General features: G+C 33.0%; 1 protein-coding gene across 1 annotated transcript in view; it reads right to left on the bottom strand.

Annotated features, from left to right (window-relative positions):
* LOC133194128 (cytochrome P450 3A11-like) overlaps window positions 1–18,543 on the bottom strand; it is a 29,529-nt gene that overhangs the window by 9,590 nt on the left and 1,396 nt on the right. Inside the window, exons 2-7 of the mRNA XM_061330103.1 lie at window positions 13,997–14,093; window positions 10,638–10,690; window positions 10,128–10,224; window positions 6,971–7,087; window positions 6,029–6,117; window positions 40–185 (exon numbers count right to left, since the gene is read on the bottom strand). Of these exons, the coding sequence (XP_061186087.1) occupies window positions 40–185; window positions 6,029–6,117; window positions 6,971–7,087; window positions 10,128–10,224; window positions 10,638–10,690; window positions 13,997–14,093 (599 nt within the window). The remainder of the gene's footprint in view (window positions 1–39; window positions 186–6,028; window positions 6,118–6,970; window positions 7,088–10,127; window positions 10,225–10,637; window positions 10,691–13,996; window positions 14,094–18,543) is intronic.

Consider the following 18,543-nt stretch of genomic DNA (forward strand, 5'->3'; position numbering starts at 1 on the left):
TAATGCCCTTGTATTGAACTAATAATATATCTTACTTACAAATTAATAACAACAGTGGACTGAATGTAACATTGAAGAATGTTTTGGCATGTCTGACAAAATCACTCTCGGGATTTTTCTGCGAATCGATGTCGACACCAAATCCAGTCGAGGCTATAACATCTAGTGTGTAGGCACCGAATACCCTTCAGAAAATAAACCTCGATCAAATGTATGTTGCTATATTTATATTGACGTATATACACTTAAGAGAGAATGTCATGAATCATCAAGTTTACTTAGTGTAATTGATGGAAACTATAAATTTTAAAAATTTCAGGATTTTTGCGTTAATAAACTTCTTTAAAAGTTTTATCATTTGTGGTAAAATTTTACAATTTTACAATTTTTTGATCAGCCAAATCGTTTCCATGGTAACCATATATCAAAGTAAGTAACATACACGCTTTAGAAAAATTCAGATTCAGTCTATTTTCAGTACTTATGCATAGTACAACAAATAAAAAAATCAATAAATATTAATAAAACCGATTAACACTATTTTTAAAAAACTAGTATTTTTATATTTTGTCTGCATGTGAACAAAAACTTTCAAATTTCTATAAGTTTTTCTACATGCACTTAGCCTATTTTTGACCCTTTTTCGGTGACTGAATTCTCAAATCTACAACAAGAAAATAAATATCTCATGCTATTCTCAAAAAGGTGAACATTATTACTGTTTATATCAAAATTAAAATTGAGAAGCATTCTTAAGTGGACTTAAATTGAAAGGATTTTTTATCATACTGATGGGTACTTTTCCCATCTTTTATTGTCATGAATTACCTCCCTTGGAAGCTCTTCTGTGACAGAAACAAAAAATGTCGGCAACCTTTGGATGTTCTGGAGCACTGACTCAAGGAAAATTCATGTTGTTTCAAGAGAGAAAAAGATTTCTAAGCTTGGAATCTTGTCAACAACAAAAGCCTTATGACAAATAAGGTAATACAATTTAAAAAAAAATATTTATTTCTAAATTCACTTTCTTTCTTATCCGAATTTTCTCCATTCATCTGTTTGCAGTAAACTGGTAACTAAATGTATGTAAAATACAATTGAATTAGTTTCCTTTGTTTATTATCCAAAAAATCGCCACACACATTACTTCAATTTATAAATAATTTTCCTTTTTGCTGAAGTATGCAGAAACAATTAAATTAATTTGATGCAAATATTTTAGTAACATGAATAATCACGCACAGCTGATGCAGTGGGCAATCATGATCAAGACCGACACCTATCGAACTGGTACATATATGTATTTTCTCTCTATATATTTGTTATTAAAATGCCTAATATATCTATGTACATGTTATAAATATAATCACAGATTTTTTTAATCATTATTTAAATTTATTTAAGTTTAAAATGTTCTTAAAGTGAAACATTAATTTGTATAAATACATTTAAAAAAACGCACATTGAAATTCAGGTTGCGGATCAAAGATTTTTTTTTTTTTTGCGGTGGATGGATTGGAGGTGGGGTGTTTCACATTAACTTTAACAGGTGCCAAACATAAAATTTTGAAATGCAAGAAAAAAAAGTTTAAAAACCCTGAAAAAATCTTTTCAATTTCAGGATTGGGGAGGGGGGATGGGGAGGGGGGTATGAAAAGATACTTTCTCAATTCCATTCCTTCAGATATATTACTATGCTTACCAATATAAGATGGATCCTTGTTTCCTCAGCAAAGGTCATTTTACTGTTACTTTTACTATGAAAGTCTGTAGATCAGATTTACACATGGAAATTGCAAATTGCAATACATTAATTAATTTTGCAAGATGACAGTGTCAAACTGATTTGTTTTCAGATAAAAGATTATGCATGAATATATTATAAATGTATTTCTATATTCTTTCCTTTTTTACTCTACAAAACCAAGAAAACCTCTTGCTGGCAGCAGTACAGAACTTCATGTAAATTATACAGGGTAGCTCTACGTGCAGATTCATGTACTCTTCACTCTACAGATTCAACAGAATATTTAAAAATTGCATGCTGCTAGCATCTAGAAATTTTTTTTTTTTTTAGCCTTTTGCAGTTATTCACTGGTATTAGCAGTCATTTATTGTTAGATAGAAAGACTTATGAAATAAGAACAGAAATATAAATCATTATTTATTTATTTATTGTTTATGTCTCTGAACAGAAAAAAAGAAATACTGTAAAATATACATTATTTTAATTTTGAGGGGTCAAATTTTCAAGGTTTGAGAAAAAATATTTAATTTCATGGTTGAAGAAGTGTGACATTGCTAAGATTTATAAAACTCCATACAATCAATGTCTCCAAAGTACAATACTGCATCATAATGTACATGCCCATGCATGTAAAACCTTCCAATAGTGATCACTGAATTTTAATTCCCTCTGTCCATTAAAAAAAAACATGTTGCTTGAATGTATTTTATTTTCTCCAATATTTCTCAATTTTCAAGTGAAATGGATTTGTGTCATAACAATCTGACATTCAGGGAAAAGTCAGTATAATAATAGGCATAATTTCAAGGTCAAACCTATAATTATAATTTTTTTTTATACTTTCATAGAGAAAATGAAGAAATTATCTATTGAAACCAGTATCAGTTATATTAGGCACAGATGGTTCTTACAATAATATAAGAATATTATCATGTATAATAATTATTGTTTATTTTTTTCATTTGCACCCTTTAGCTCACCTGAGCTGTAAACTCAAGTGGTCACATTTGTTCAGTGTTCGTCTGTCTGTCCAATTGTAAACTTTTTGACTTCCTCTCCAGAACCACTAGGCAAATTTCAACGAAAAGTGTTACATAGCATCCCTTGGTAAAGGAAATCCAAGTTTATTCATAGAAAGGCCATACAATCTTTCAAGATGGAGAAAATCTAGTGACAATTTAGTGGCATCTTTAAAAAAACAGAACCACTTGGCCAGATAAGTTGAAACTTATGTGAAACTTTCACTACATAGTGTAAATTCAGTTCTGTTCAAATCTTGACCTTTTTGGGGTAGGATGGGGTCAACAAGGGCAATCAAAGTCTTACATAGGGATATATAGGAAAAATCTTTAAAAATCATCTTCTCTAAAACAGCAAGGCCTTGGTCAGTCATATTTATATGGAAGCATCCTCAGGTATGTAGATTTAAATTTGTTCAAATCACGCTTCTTAAAATAAATTGTGTGAAGCGTCCTAATCCATGTCCTTATGAATTCTCAAAAGTTGAATTCATTTCTTAAATGAACTCATTGTATCCTAGTGTGCCAATAACAAGCAAAATTATAAATGGTGTGCAATATATTTCATGAGAAAATCAAAATTCCCAAGTCTTGTAGATACAGCTGGGTTGAAGGGGGGAGGGGGTGCTAAAATCTGCCTAATTTGGAAGCAAATTTTACATGAATGTTTCATGGGAATATAGATTGCAATGTTTTTCAAGAACTTCTAAAAAATAATAGCATTGCACAAGTGGCTTAGGTGAGCAATGTGACCTATGGAACTCTTCTTATAATTTTTTTTTCTTTTAATTCATAAATTGCTAGTTTGAACCCAAGGTAATATTTTAATTTTACTCAGATTAAAGGAATAAACTATCATTTGAGATTGTCAATTTTTCTCCATTTAAGGAAATGTAGTTTGGACAACTTTGTGTAATATTGTTTTATTTTTTTAAGTTTTTACACAGCAGTCAGATTTTCATGAGAGACTGTGATTGCCAGGGAGTCAAGACACAGACATGAGTGAGACAAGTGAGATGACAGAAGCCACTAGCATTATGGGTCTCTCTGGTTATGTTCCGAAAAGTACAGTTTGAGATGATTTCTTTGAATGCTGTGACATGGGCATTGTTTTATCAAGAAACAGATGAAAATTAAAATAATGGAATGAAGCTTTCATCGAATGAGGAATGACTAATCAATTAAAAGAAGAGAAATAATGAATTTAAGACAAATTATGTAAAGGTTAAACCTGAAAAAAAAGAGAGAGAAAAGAATTCTCATAAATAAATTGATCATGCTTTTGTTTGAATTTTCATAAATAGTTCATTGGAGTGTTACCAACATTTTTTGATAATTCAAGGATTACAAAATGTCTGTTCAGCTCTGTTGCTGTGAACCTCATTTGGTTGCTATACATAGATTACATAACTGATGCGGAAAATTGAATATGTTTTTATAATTCATAAGTGAGATGAAGCTTAAATATCTTGTTTTCTGTATATAAATACATATTCTCCTTCATTTTTTTTGTCAGTGTTTTGAAAATACATTGTTACTATGCAGTAAAATTTGTTGCTAAGGGCATAATACATAATTATTTCAACATTATATCACTTTATTTATTGATGTTGCAAGAGTATATTAGCAAATATACATGAAATAGTATCAACATGAAAGAAATTGAAGGTTTTTTCCCTTAAAAATTGATGTGTGTTTTAAACCTTTATTTGGTGTAAAAACTTAAAATTTAATCTTTTTTCCACAAAAAAATAATAAAAATGCCTCTCAATTTTATATGTCATTCTTGTAGATCAGCCTGTGTTTTGAATTATTCAGTTTCAATTTAATGCACAACTTGTTGCAGATCAGATATATATAAGTTTAAACGAGAGAGGTAATTTTCAAATTTTTAAACTGTAAAACTGTACAAGTTTGTGTTGCCATGGCAACAGATCCTAGGTATTTAGATTTGCGTTTATATTTTCTTGTATACTACATACCTTTAATAATTTAAAACATATTTAGAAAATTGTTAAAATTGAAGCAGTTTTTTCTTATCTTACTGTTGTTTCCATGGTAACACATAATAAGGGGAAAGATAACAGTTCTGTTGGTCAATCATAATTTTGATTGACGGAGATAATGAAGGTATCAGACCAAAATTGCATAAATATTGCATTTAGGGATGCACACTACTAGATTATTTGTTTGAATTCTCATAACTATGGTAGTCCATTGGAGTGTCTCCAATAGTTTTTGATAATTCGTAAATAACAAAATGTCTGTTCAGCTCTGTTGCTATGGACATCATTTGGTTGCTATGCACAGAATATGATTAATGCTGAAATTTAAGTATGTTTTATTATTTCTAAGTGAAATAAAGCTTGTTTATCTAATTTTTTATATTTAAATACATGTTCTTTATTTTTTGACACGTTCTCTTGAAAATGCCTTGGTTGCTATGCAGTAAAATTGGTTGCTATGGGCACATTACAGGATTTTTATCTCATATTAGCACTTTATTTATTGATAATGCAAGAGTATAATAGCAAATATACATTAAAAAATCGTCAATTTGGAAGAAATTGAAAGTTTTCCTTAAAATTTGCTGTGTATTTTTAACATTTTTAAAGAGTAAAAACATAAAATTTACTTGTTTTTTCCCACAAAAACAATAAAAATGCTTCTTAATTTTATATGTCATTCTTGAAGATCAACATGTATTGTGCAAGAATCAAATTCATTTTAATGCTCAGTTTGTTGTAGATTTTATATATATGAGTTTAAACTTGAGAGATAATTTTCAATTTTTCAAACTGTAAAACTGTACAATATTTGTGTTGCCATGGTAACAGATGCCTAGGTATTTAGATTTGCTTTTAAACTTTTTTGTATACTACATATCTTTAATAATTAGCATAAAGTCTGTTGTAGATGATATCAGTATTCTTTTAGTTGAAATATTCTTCCAAAAATGTTAAAATTGTAACCATTTTTCTTTACTTACTGTAGTTTCCATGGCAACACATAGCAAGGGAAAAAATAATAGTTTTGTTGGTCAAACATCATTTTCATATATGTAAAAGTTGTGTACTATGAACACTTTTTACAACCAATAAAAGAAAACAGGAGGTTAAAATTTTAATTTTAATGATCCGTGACATTCTCTCTTAAGTCTTCATATCATTACATTCTATCAACTCTTGGAAAAGTTTGGTGTTTATATTAGGTTATTGCGTGTAATGAGATTTTAGTTACTATGTTACTGCTTTGTACTCACTCTTTGAACTCTATCGGTTTTCCAGTTTTGACTTTATTATTGAGATTCTCCAGTAACTGTTCGTACTTTGCTTTAAATAATGGTTCCATCTACAATTGGAATTCGAAATCTTTATCTGCTTTTTTCCCATGGAAGCATTTTGATAATAAGATTATAAAATAATATTGTAATCATAATTTTAATCAAATGCTTTTAACATTAGTGAAGGGAGTTAACGTCGCAGGTGATTGACCGTGCTTCTATTCTATTCTCCTACCACATCCGCCCTCCCCAATGCCACAAGACATGTAGCATATTTTTTTTTTCAAAAAAAAAAAGGAGGGGGGGGGGGGGGGGTCTTGAGGAGACAAAAAAATGATAATAAATTAAAACTGCGAAGGTGCTTCTATTCTATTCTTCTTCCCTCCCACACACAAACACACGCTCCCCCCCCCCCCCGACTCAAAATGCCACCAGTATGCATAGTTTGTTTTTTTTAAAGGGGACGGGGTCTTGAAGAGCTGAAAATTGATTATAAATCAAAACTCAGAAAACACTTTTGTGTTGGGGGCGAGGGTCCTTCCCAATTCAGTAATTTTTATCACAATAAAATAGGGGGTTGATGTGTTGACCATGCTGCAACAAACATGAAGGGGCCATTGAATGAAAATTTTCATAAATAAAATAATTAACAGCAAAAGACTTCTTTAAAAATAGTGGAGGAGTGTTTAAATTTAAGAATCCATTGTAAATAATTTTTATAAATGTAGTCTATGAAAAATAGTAGAATATCTTCGGAAGTCTATATTCATATAGTGGGAGGAAGTATATCCTTTCCTTGCCCACCTAGTATTAAATTGGGATTAATTGTTTTCAATTCACATGTCCACTCATCATATGAACGTATTTTTCCTTTTAAGTTCAGGGAAAAAATGAGTATATGAATATATAAAGACAACTTACCATTCTCATTTTGCCTGAAGAAAAAGTGGGAAGAAGGGTATTCCGAAGAAATCGCCAGTGGTCATTGTCCGTATTTATCAGACTGTGCTTCATCTCATTTCTTTGAACAAACGTCTTCTGTTGATAGAGAAAATTATTCTGATCAGATGGATTTTTAGATAGAAGTAAGATATCGTCAGAACTTGAAAGGTACTTAACAATGTTTTTGTATAAGTACTAGAAAGAAACGTCTTTCAGATAAACTGAACAACAACAGAGTTGAAACACTTATTAATAATATTTTAAGGTGGTATACTGACCCTCTGATAAGAGACATAACTCTCATTGACCCTCTGATAAGAGTGATAACTCTTACTGACCCTCTAATAAGAGACATTACTCTCACTGGAACAAGTAACTGTTATTCTTTAAAGTTATAAAATTTTCAAGTTGAAATGCCATTTTTTAAAATTTTGCCCTACGGTGTATAATGAAATTATATGCATTCCATAATGATTTCATTTATACTAATGAACATAGTGATGTTGAACCTTGAAGGGTCCTTGACACAGCTGCATTGCTGTTTTTGCATAAAATTTCAAATGTCTTCTCTTATACTTCATTTTAATGAATTGAACTTATATGCACATTCTTAAAATTCAATGACAATATTTTTATGGGGACGAGATCTGTTATTGTTAATGTTTTCATTTTTACCGGGTGTTTTCAATATGCTTACTCAGCACACTTCACAGAACACAAACTATCAAAGTTATTGAGCTTCTTTTTCTTTCTAACATTTCTACTCTGAGTTTTCTATATTAAAGTTTTATTATTTTTCATACATACATGGCAAATTTTCTTCTTTTCTTCAATAATAAGAAAAGATTAAACTTAGTGAAAGTACGAGGATGTGTGGCAATCAAACGCGTCCTAGAATTCGTAGCTTTTAAAAATCTCACATACGAAATGTATTTTAAATGCGCTTTTGTAATATTAAGGTCTGAAATGCTCAAGAAACATGTAAATCATGTTATTCTAAAGAAAATTTGGGAAATTATTGACTTCAAATTCGTGTACAAGCCCCTTTAATTGACACTCAAGATTTGTTTAATAAGTGGATGTTGTATCTGAATCATTAATAACACGGCTGTTGATATATGATACAGTTGTCTCGTTAGTGGAAACAAAGTTATCCAAAGTGCTAGACTGTATCATTAGTGGATTTTATATCGTTAGTGGCTATACTACAATGCTTATTTTACACACTTCCATGAAAAATAGTTACCCCCTTTTAGCATGAATCTAAATATAGACAAAGAAACCGAATATACTCTGTTAAATATAAAACATATACGGTGGAATCAAATTGTATATCGCACAGATCGTAATGTCTAGTGACTGCCAATGAACATGTGCTGGTGCCTTCCACCTATTTCCACTTTTTATAGATATCAATTCCACCTATTCCCTCTTTTTTATAAATCTCAATTCCATCTATTCCCATTTGCAAATGACAATAGATGTTTTCATGGTCAATTTTTATGCCCCCGTATCGAAGATTCGGGGGTATATAGCTTTTGCCCTGTCCGTCCGTCTGTCTGTCTGTCTGTCTGTTTGTCCGCAAAAACTTTAACATTGCCCATAACTTTTGATTGATTGGAGCTATGGCTTTCATATTTCACATGTGTATTCCTTGTGACAAGACCTTTCTTTGGGTACCACCATATTTGACCTTGGAGTTTGACCTACTTTTTGAAAACTTTAACCTTGGCCATAACTTTTGAACCATGGGTGCTAGGGCTTTCATACTTCACATATGTAATTCTTGTGACAAGACCTTCCTTTGGATACCAACAATTGTAATCCATTGACCTTGACCTTGAAGTTTGACCTAATTTTGAAAAACTTTAACCTTGGTCATAACTTTTGAACGATTGGTGCTTCGGCTTTCATATTTCACCTGTATATTTCTTGTGAGAAGGCCTTTCCTTGGGCACCATTAATTTTGACCATTTGACCTTTTGACGCAAGAGCATGCTCTAGGTATGTACAATTTCTAAAACGAGGTAAATTATTGACAAATAAGTTGATGAGACAAGAATATCAGCTGTCTCGTTTAAAGTCATCATTTCGTAAGTTCTATGGTCGATACCATGACCTTGTCAGCAAATACAATTTATCATTGAGTCAAATGCTGACTGACGTTTTTCATACTAATTGTTAAGCCATTATTTACACACTGAATTGTCGACGGATTTTTCCGTTATTTCCCGATCATGACAAGGAGCACACGGCGGGTGTGACCGGTCGGCAGGGGATGCTCACTCCTCCATGGCACCTGATTCCACCTCTGATGTTTGGAGGTCCGTGTTTGCTCTGCTCCTATTTTGTATTGTTTTATGTACTTTTGAACTTGAATACTGTTCGTTATCTCCATATATTTCACCTTGATGTTTGACATACTTTTGAAAAACTTTAACCTTTTCCATATCTATTCAATGGTAGCTGCTAGAACTTTCATATTTCACAGGTATATTCCTTGAGACAAGACTTTATTTTGGGTACCAACATATTTGATTTGCATTTGAGAAAGCTTAACCTTTGCTATAAGTTGCCATACGGGGGCATCAGTGTTTCACAAACACATCTTGTTTTTATAACACTTAAAGTTAATCACATCCCTCCTTGATTTACCTGCATTTTGTACAGTTCAAGGTAGTAAAATTAATAAATTAAAAAAAATTAAAACAAAATAAATAGGTGTTAGAAAAAAAATATGATTTAATGCACTGCAATATATAATAAAGGTGCATTTTAATATGGATTTAGTGCTTTTATCTATAATCTGTGTTCCATACATAGAATTTGTCCTACATAATAAGGGCTTAAGCATTGTGATTTTCCAATAAGTAACTGATATAAATTAATTGCTTTTCTTTCAAATATTAGTTAAAATGAGATTAACAATCAAAAAGTCAATTCACCTGTCCTCCATTGCAACGGGAGTTAATTAATCACTGTTTATACAGTAATTATATGTTTATACAATTAATTATTTGTATACACAAATATTCCACCTATCCCCACATAGAATTTTACCCTTCTCTACCTGATTTTCCAAACGTGGGAATAGATAGTATACACCCATTCTATAATATTAGATCGGCACACTTACTGGTCTGTTTGGAGTTCTCGAGAAGTCCTTAATCATTATTTCTTTAATTGTGTCTGGATTTGACACCAGAATCAGGGGTAAGTGTCCCATGTATAATCTAAAAGAAATAAGCTTTTTACATGGATAATCTATTCAAATTGTTTAGAAAAATTAGCTTCAAGGAAAGATATGAAGATTGTCTACCCATAATCATGCATTGCTTTTTATAGCTTTTCAATTTTTATAGAGTTATATGTACATGCATGTATATGCGTTTTTGAAACATCACAAAAAAAAATTTGATCACGAGCTAATCAACAACAATTCAAAAACTAATATCCGATACAATGTATGGTTTTTCAAGTAAATAATTGACCACAAAATAAATTGTTTAAAGCATTTAAGATAACAAATGACGCAATGAATGAAAAATTGTCGATTTTTTTTTTGGGGGGGGGGTCAAAAGTACCCTCTTTAGAATGAAAACAAGAGAGAGAGAGAGAGAGATGCTACTCGGGTCAGGATACTCACCCGACTACACTACCGTACTTCTTAACCATTTCCTGGTCTGTGACTGCCAAACCCTAAAAATTAAGATTTAAAAAAAAATGGTAATATCTCATATCATATTTTATAAATTGTACGATGGAAATATTTATTTAACAAAGACTTTATGGAAGACGGGCACAACAATATGGAGACATACTCAGAAATGAGAAAGGACAAGATAGGCTTAGATCCCTTTTTGGCCCCTGATTTGGGGTTTCTTTTAGAATGATACAACAGTTTATCAATAAAAACCTGTTGTCACCCCTGCCACAAAATGAGTATTGGTTCTAAGTTATGGGATACACAGAAGTCACACGAAGGTCAGAAAATATGTCAATTTCCGAATTTTCTCATTTTTATGCAAATTTTCATCGATTTTACAGAACAGTTTGTTTCAGAAAACATAGAGCACAAACTTGCCTATCTACCAAATTTATATATTTCATACACTAGTATCGGATGCATCTTATAAATAAAAATCTCAGATAGGCAAGCTTGTGCTCTATGTTTACGGCAGCGAAAAGTATCTCAAACTTTGATGAAATTTCACCAGAATTGAGGAAATTCGGGAAAATGTCCTACTTCTGCACCCTCTTGTGGCCTCCGTGTAAGCTTTGAATCAAAATAAGTGCTGGTTTTAAAACAAGCACCATTTTAAGTTCTTAACTACAAACTATCCCTATTTTAACTGTGTTTTAATTTATACATCAAATAAGGGGCCAGATTCGGCCGTTACCATACCTTGTCCTTGTAGAATCTGTGCACGTGACTGACAATTTAAATTTGCAGAATTTATCATTACTATTTAAAAGTGTAATTTTACATACAAAAAACTGTCTTAATTTAAATCTTCTACAAAAATTCAATTCAATTTATTCTCACATTGTGTAAAACAACATAGAGAAAATACAAGATGATGATAAAATTATCAGATATAAAATTGAGAAATCACTTATTTAAGAAATTTTGGAAATTATGCAAGACGAATCATGTGCAGAGAATTTGCACAACCGACTCCTTTTCTGACTGTCATTATTAAGATTTTATTCTTTTCTTCTGGTGTGTTTTAAAAGAAATGAATTAAATTATTAATCAGATTTCATCGGTTTTTTGAAAACCTTAACATGTAAATTTATATGATGCATAGTCATAGGGAGAGGGCAAACAGTCTGCGTCCTATTCGCTTTTTTCTGTACAAAAAATTGTTCAAATTTAAAATAGTCAAGTTTGTTTAAACTAAGACCCCGAAAGGGGGAGGGGCAGAGTAGGCCACACTAGAAATCAAATATTTACATGGGGATATTTAGGAAAAAGTCTAAAAAGAATATAGGGTCATGATAAATTAACATGATTGTATGATCTTCATATTCAAGTTTTTTGCATCGATGCTTCGGGGGTTAGGATGAGGCTACAACAGGGGATACAAGTTTACATAGGAAACTAAAGGTAAACATCTAAAGGACTCCTGATCCATTCTTATTACTATATATGCAAGTATCCTCAATTAGAGCAGATACTATGTGATCAAACAAGAACATGGAAATGTATCTGAAAAAAAATATAAAACCTCTTCGAATGAACCCTCCAGCCATAGTAGTCATATTAATGTGCAAGTATCTCAATGGAGTGCAGAATCATATTTGTTTAAATCGTGGCCCATGGGGATAGGTTTTTCATAAGAATAAATCGGAATTGAAAAAAAAAACTTTTTTGTGTGCATTTATTCAACTGAAGAGAGCGATATTTCAACTAATATGAAATTAATCTAAGGTATACTCGAAACAGTTTACACACTCCTTCCCTCTTAGGCTGAAAATCAAAATGGTTGACAACATAAGGAAACAAGAGGCCCATGGGCCACATCGCTCATCTGAGTAACTTTGGCCATGCTGTTCTTTACCAGATTTCCCCCCTTTTAATATACCTATTGTGGCCCCGCCCTACCCCCGGGGGTCATGATTTGAACAATTTATAATCTACACTACCCCAGGATACTTCCATATAAGTTTCAGTATTTCTGGCCCAGTGGTTCTTGAGAAGAAGATTTTTTAAGATTTTTCCTATATATTTCAATGTAAAACTTGGATTCCCTATTGTGGCCCTGCCCTACACCCGGGGGGTTATGATTTGAGCAATTTAGAATCTAAACTACCCCAGGATGCTTCCATATAAGTTTCAGTATTTCTGGCCCAGTGGTTCTTGAGAAGAAGATTTTTTAAGATTTTTCCTATATATTTCAATGTAAAACTTGGATTCCCTATTGTGGCCCCGCCCTACCCCCGGGGGTTATGATTTGAACAATTTAGATTCTACCCTACCCCAATATGCTTCCATATAAGTTTCAGCTTTTCTGGCCCAGTGGTTCTTGAGGAGAAGATTTTTAAAGATTTTTCTTATATATTTCAATGTAAAACTTGGATTCCCTATTGTGGCCCGCCCTATCCCCGGGGGTCATGATTTGAGCAATTTAGAATCTAAACTACCCCAGGATGCTTCCATATAAGTTTCAGTATTTCTGGCCCAGTGGTTCTTGAGAAGAAGATTTTTTTAAGATTTTTCCTATATATTTCAATGTAAAACTTGGATTCCCTATTGTGGCCCCGCCCTACCCCCGGGGGTCATGATTTGAATAATTTAGATTCTAAACTACCCCAGGATGATTCCATATAAGTTTCAGCTTTTCTGGCCCAGTGGTTCTTGAGAAAAAGATTTTTAAAGATTTTTCTTATATATTTCAATGTAAAACTTGGATTCCCTATTGTGGCCCCGCCCTACCCCCGGGGGTCATGATTTTCACAATTTAGAATTTACACTATCCCAGGATGCTTCCACAGAAGTTTCAGCTTTTCTGGCCCAGTGGTTCTTGAGAAGAAGATTTTTTAATGACCCCACCCTATTTTTGTCTTTTCTTGATTATCTCCCCTTGTAAGGAGACTTGGCCCTTTATTTTAACAATTTACACTCCCCTTTACCCAAGGATACTTTGTACTAAGTTTGGTTAAAATTGGCCCAGTGCTTCTTGAGAAGAAGTTGAAAATGTGAAAAGTTTACAGACGGACGGACAGACGGACGGACGACGGACAACGGGTGATCAGAAAAGCTCACTTGAGCTTTCAGCTCAGGTGAGCTAAAAAGGCGAGGGTGACAGCGAGAGATACAAAGAGCGACATTGGAATGCGATAGGTAGGAACAATCCAAGGACAATGCCCCTTCACTGTATACTTCACCTAGCTCCCTTCTCTTCGCAACTTCCCTTTCTCACGCCCTTGCGTTGTTCCCACTAAAATTAGTTAATGATGCATCTTTGCATTTCGTGGTCAATGCTCCCTAGTAAATCTTACCTTTCGGTTATATTTGAGAGCGACGCCGAAAAACGGGGTGGGTGAAGGGCCAGGAATTCCATACTGTTTAAATAAACTGTGCTTCCATCGGGAGTATCTATAATTAAAGAACCATTATGTCATTAATTTTATCCAGCTGCATTACTTACCTCGAATTCTTTCATTGTAAATTTAAAGACCTTAAACAATATACATTTATTGACTGGTTTCGAGGGCAATGTGTGAGTTGTCGGATCCGGGAATAAAGCTGTTTTCCTGAGGTTGTTAGGCTAAGGCAACAGTTGGTAAAGAATACCCAGTCAATAAATGTTTTGTTATACAATTTACGAAACTGTTGGAAGACACTGAAAAGAAATTAGATATAGCTTGTTTATTTGTGTCGGATAATCCCGCCTGATTTAAGCTGGGGGTATGAACAATGCAAATTAAGTGGTACATCTAGTTTTAGGCCATTACTTATACACTGAACTGTCTACGGATTTTTCCGGTTTTTCCCCGATCATGACAGGGAGCGCACGGCTGGTGTGGCCGGTCGGCAGGGGATGCTCACTCCTCCATGGCACCCGATCCCACCTCTAAATTTTGAGGTCCGTGTTTGCTCTGCTCTAAATGTGTATCGTTTCGTTGGACTTTCGAGATTGAATACTGTTCGTTATCTTCATATTTCATCTAACCGACTGGTCCAACATCTCACCAAGTGGTTTAACATATTTATTTATTTAATTTTTGACGGCTCATTTAAAACATTCGATTGAATTTTGATGAAGGTGTAATTTTACGCAATCAAAAGTACTATATAACAGAGGAATATGAGATAATATGACCAATTTCTAATAATTGATTCACGAACTATTTCGATATTTGATAATATCTGAACAAAGTTACCAGCTGATTGAGAGGTACTTATATTGAAAATAAACACACAAAGCAAAAAGAAAAACAACAGAAAAGTAAACATACGTATTCTACATCATTTATTTTAAAACACCTATGATTTATGTATTCAATAACCATCTCTCATAATGTGTTACAGTGAAATGAAATTATACTGTCAACATTTTGATAGTTTATCCCTACAGAAGTATGTAGATGTACCTTTACAATCAATTATTGAAACAAAAGGCCAATGGGCCAAAACGCTCACCTTACTAATCAGGTACGTGCTGTTATTGAGAATTATAAAGATTTTTTTCTTATACATTCACATGTAAAACTTTAACCATTTATTCTGGCCATAAACATAAACCCGGGTTTGAATTTTAAGGAGGCTGGGGGGTCAACAAATTAACCATCAGATATAACTTATTTTTTTAGATATGATATCTTAAGCTGTCAACTATCATTTGGCAAAGAAAAATTTCATACCTTTTTGTTTTAAAATTTGATCATTTTTGTATATCTTTATATGGAGCTCTTCTTCTAAAGGAGATCAATATAGTCTGAAAATGGCCACAACCCCTCCAGCCCTCTTAATTTGACTAATCATGGTCGTCATGTTGTTGATACATTCTGAAGATGAAGATTTTAAAAGATTTTCCCCTTAATATGTCCATGTAAAAGTCTGATCACCACTGTGGTCCCATCCTACCCGGGGGGGGGGGGGGGGGGGGGGGGTGTTGAAGAAATCTAAATATATATTTTATCAGGAAGCTTTCACTTAAGTTGTATGTTTTCTGATTCAGTGGTTCTTGAAAAGATTTTCAAATGGCCCAATCCTAAATTAGTCTTTTAAATTTCTGATTAAATTATCTCCCCTTGACATGGTCTGTTATTCAAAAAAAAATCTTTACCCAATGATGCTCTATGCCAATATTGGTTGAAATTGCCTCAGTGATTCTGGAGGAGACGTCGAATATGTAAAAAGTTAGCAAACAGACAGACAGACGGACGATGGTCAAACTTCGATCAGAAAAACTCACTTGAGCGATCAGCTCAGTTGAGCTTAAACTACTTATACATGCTCAAGTGCATTAATTTTATGTTCGATTTTTTTCTTTATGAAAGCCAACAGCGAGTGGGGCATAAGAAGGGTCATCTCTGCAAGCCAAGGGTGCTCGCGGCTTTGCTCAAAATCAAATCCTCGACAGATCATGCCACTTTAAAATGTGGATAATATTAACATTTTCTCGGTGTACTAAATTTTAACTCTAGATTCCAACCAATCAGGTAACAGCTTTCATATTGCATCCCTGTATTCATTGTAAACACGTAACAGAACTACAAAAATTAATAAAAGGTTTATCAAAAGACGAGTAAAGAGGTGAAGTGAGGATTTATATGATGTATATGATAAGTTGGTACAGGAACTGGAAATTAAAAATCTTCTATATACTATTACATTTATACACTAATTATTGTAATTTGATTTATCATGGTGGTGTAAATAAATTGAATTGATATACTAGATGTAATGCGAAATGACAACGCAGGTGAGTTAAGGCTGGGTATAGGTATTTCTATGCAAATAATCTAATTAAAATGCATAAGGCCTATATCTATTATATAGAGAAAGCTAAAACATCGTCTAATACATCTTTGGTACCCACGACTTGAGATAGCCAGTACACATTATGACGTCATATTATGACGTCATTGTTCTTTACTACACAAGATTATAATGGATATCAACAAAAATGCTTCGGCGCAAGGGCATGCTCTGTTTTATTTAACTGAAACAAGGTATAATTAGAAGCAAAATATTTCAAAGTTTGCTAGTACTGCTGCACAAATATCAACAGCTCAGTTGTATGATTTCTATTTGTAAAGTTTTATGTTGAATAAGGGTAAAAATGTACAGTCCGGTATAAGTTTCCTCAAATTACGATCAAATGAGAAAATGCCTAGGATTTGTGCAGCACTTTTATTAACCTATAGAATATTCTTCTAAGCATTATAAAATTTGTATGTAAAAATAAATAGGGTAATTCCTTGCGCCGAAGCTGTTTTGTTGATGCGTTTTATTACCTCCAGTAGGTAAGATCAGTGACGTCATAATATGACGTCATAATGTGTACTTTCTATAACATATCGTGGGTACTAAGTATGCATAAGGAAATGAATCAACACTTTCTCTGGATAATAAGTATACCTCGTATGCGTTTTTATTAGCTCATTTGCATAGAAACGCCTATACCTAGCCTTAACTCACATGTGAACTATCTTTTCATTGGTTCCAGGGGTCTAGTTTAGAACGAATGAAGTATTGGGTACAAGTTTAGTGACGTAATTTGCCAAAGATTTGTGGGGAGCATAGCGAACTGAAAATCCTTTGCTTGCAAAGATGAAGACATTCAATTTTCAGTAGAAATTTGAAAATGCAGTGATAAAAATTTCATGCAGAGACTATAAACCCGGGGGAATTGGCAATATGCACCTTAAAGCTGAACACGACTCGTAAAAGACAGAGATTCCTCTGCATATTTCGTTATCTGTACGCCCCTATTTAAGCCGTTCACTTGGTCTCCGTTCAGTGTAATCAGTTTCACCCGAGTATTCTACATAGCTATTGTAAAACTCTTGGTAGCAACAAAAGTAACTGTGTGCTTCTTTTTTTTTAGCAGAAGAGAAAGTTACTAAGAAACTTATATCATTTGCACAGGTCAGTGCAGTACAAACAAACACAAATACACATAAACTGCGAGGAAATGTAAACAAAGGTAAATGTAAGATAGCCAAAACGAACACCTGTATTCCACGCAGATATCCATGACAAGAAAGCATTCAGGTGTAACGAATGTGAAGGATATACCCTAGTGTTGATATTGGAGGTAGGAAAACTAATATGGGTATGCCTATTTACGAGTCTTGTTCAGCTTTAAGTTGGCAATATAGCGCTGCATGACCTCCATGAAAACATATTTGATTGGAATTCTAGTTTCTATAAGTTTATTTTCAATCCTACCTATCTAGCTATTTTCCCACATCGAATTTTATTGATTGATTCAGAAGATCAATAGATTAATTTAAATTTTCAAATGGTTGGAAATCAAATCAGATCTGAATTTTTTTACAGCATGTTTTTAAATAAAAACATGCGAAACTCATATATTTAATTCTTTAAAATCTCTCTGAATTTCAATCGCAACTAATTGTATGCTGTATTATATGCATCTGCGAATAGCAATTAAGTGGACTAATATTCACTTCCAAAACTAAATAATTTCAATCCTATGTTTGCATTAGTTGGAGTTCCACGGTCTTATACTGGCATTTAATGTTTCATGCCCCCAGTCCTTAAAAAAGTATTTCCAGACACCAACCATGACAATACACAGGTTGTGCGATTCGATATTTATATATTTAAAATATCAAACATTTATTATATGATTAAATAATTCCCATCTCTCTGTTTGGCTGGGATCCAACATTGTAGAAAAGGTACTACGCTATGTTCACCTGCACGTGACTTTCCAGGTGAACATAAGGATTTATTTTTCTACATTGAACTAAAAATAGATAGGAAAATTCTAAATTGATACAATTAGTTTTGGAAAGTTATTTCATTTGCACCCAATTTCTACTCAGGTGAACATAACATTCAGGCACAC

The sequence above is a fragment of the Saccostrea echinata genome, unplaced genomic scaffold (assembly GCF_033153115.1).
Source record: "Saccostrea echinata isolate AGI-Se365-2 ecotype Australia unplaced genomic scaffold, CSIRO_AGI_Sech_v1 ptg000028l, whole genome shotgun sequence".
Taxonomy (NCBI): Eukaryota; Metazoa; Mollusca; class Bivalvia; order Ostreida; family Ostreidae; genus Saccostrea; species Saccostrea echinata.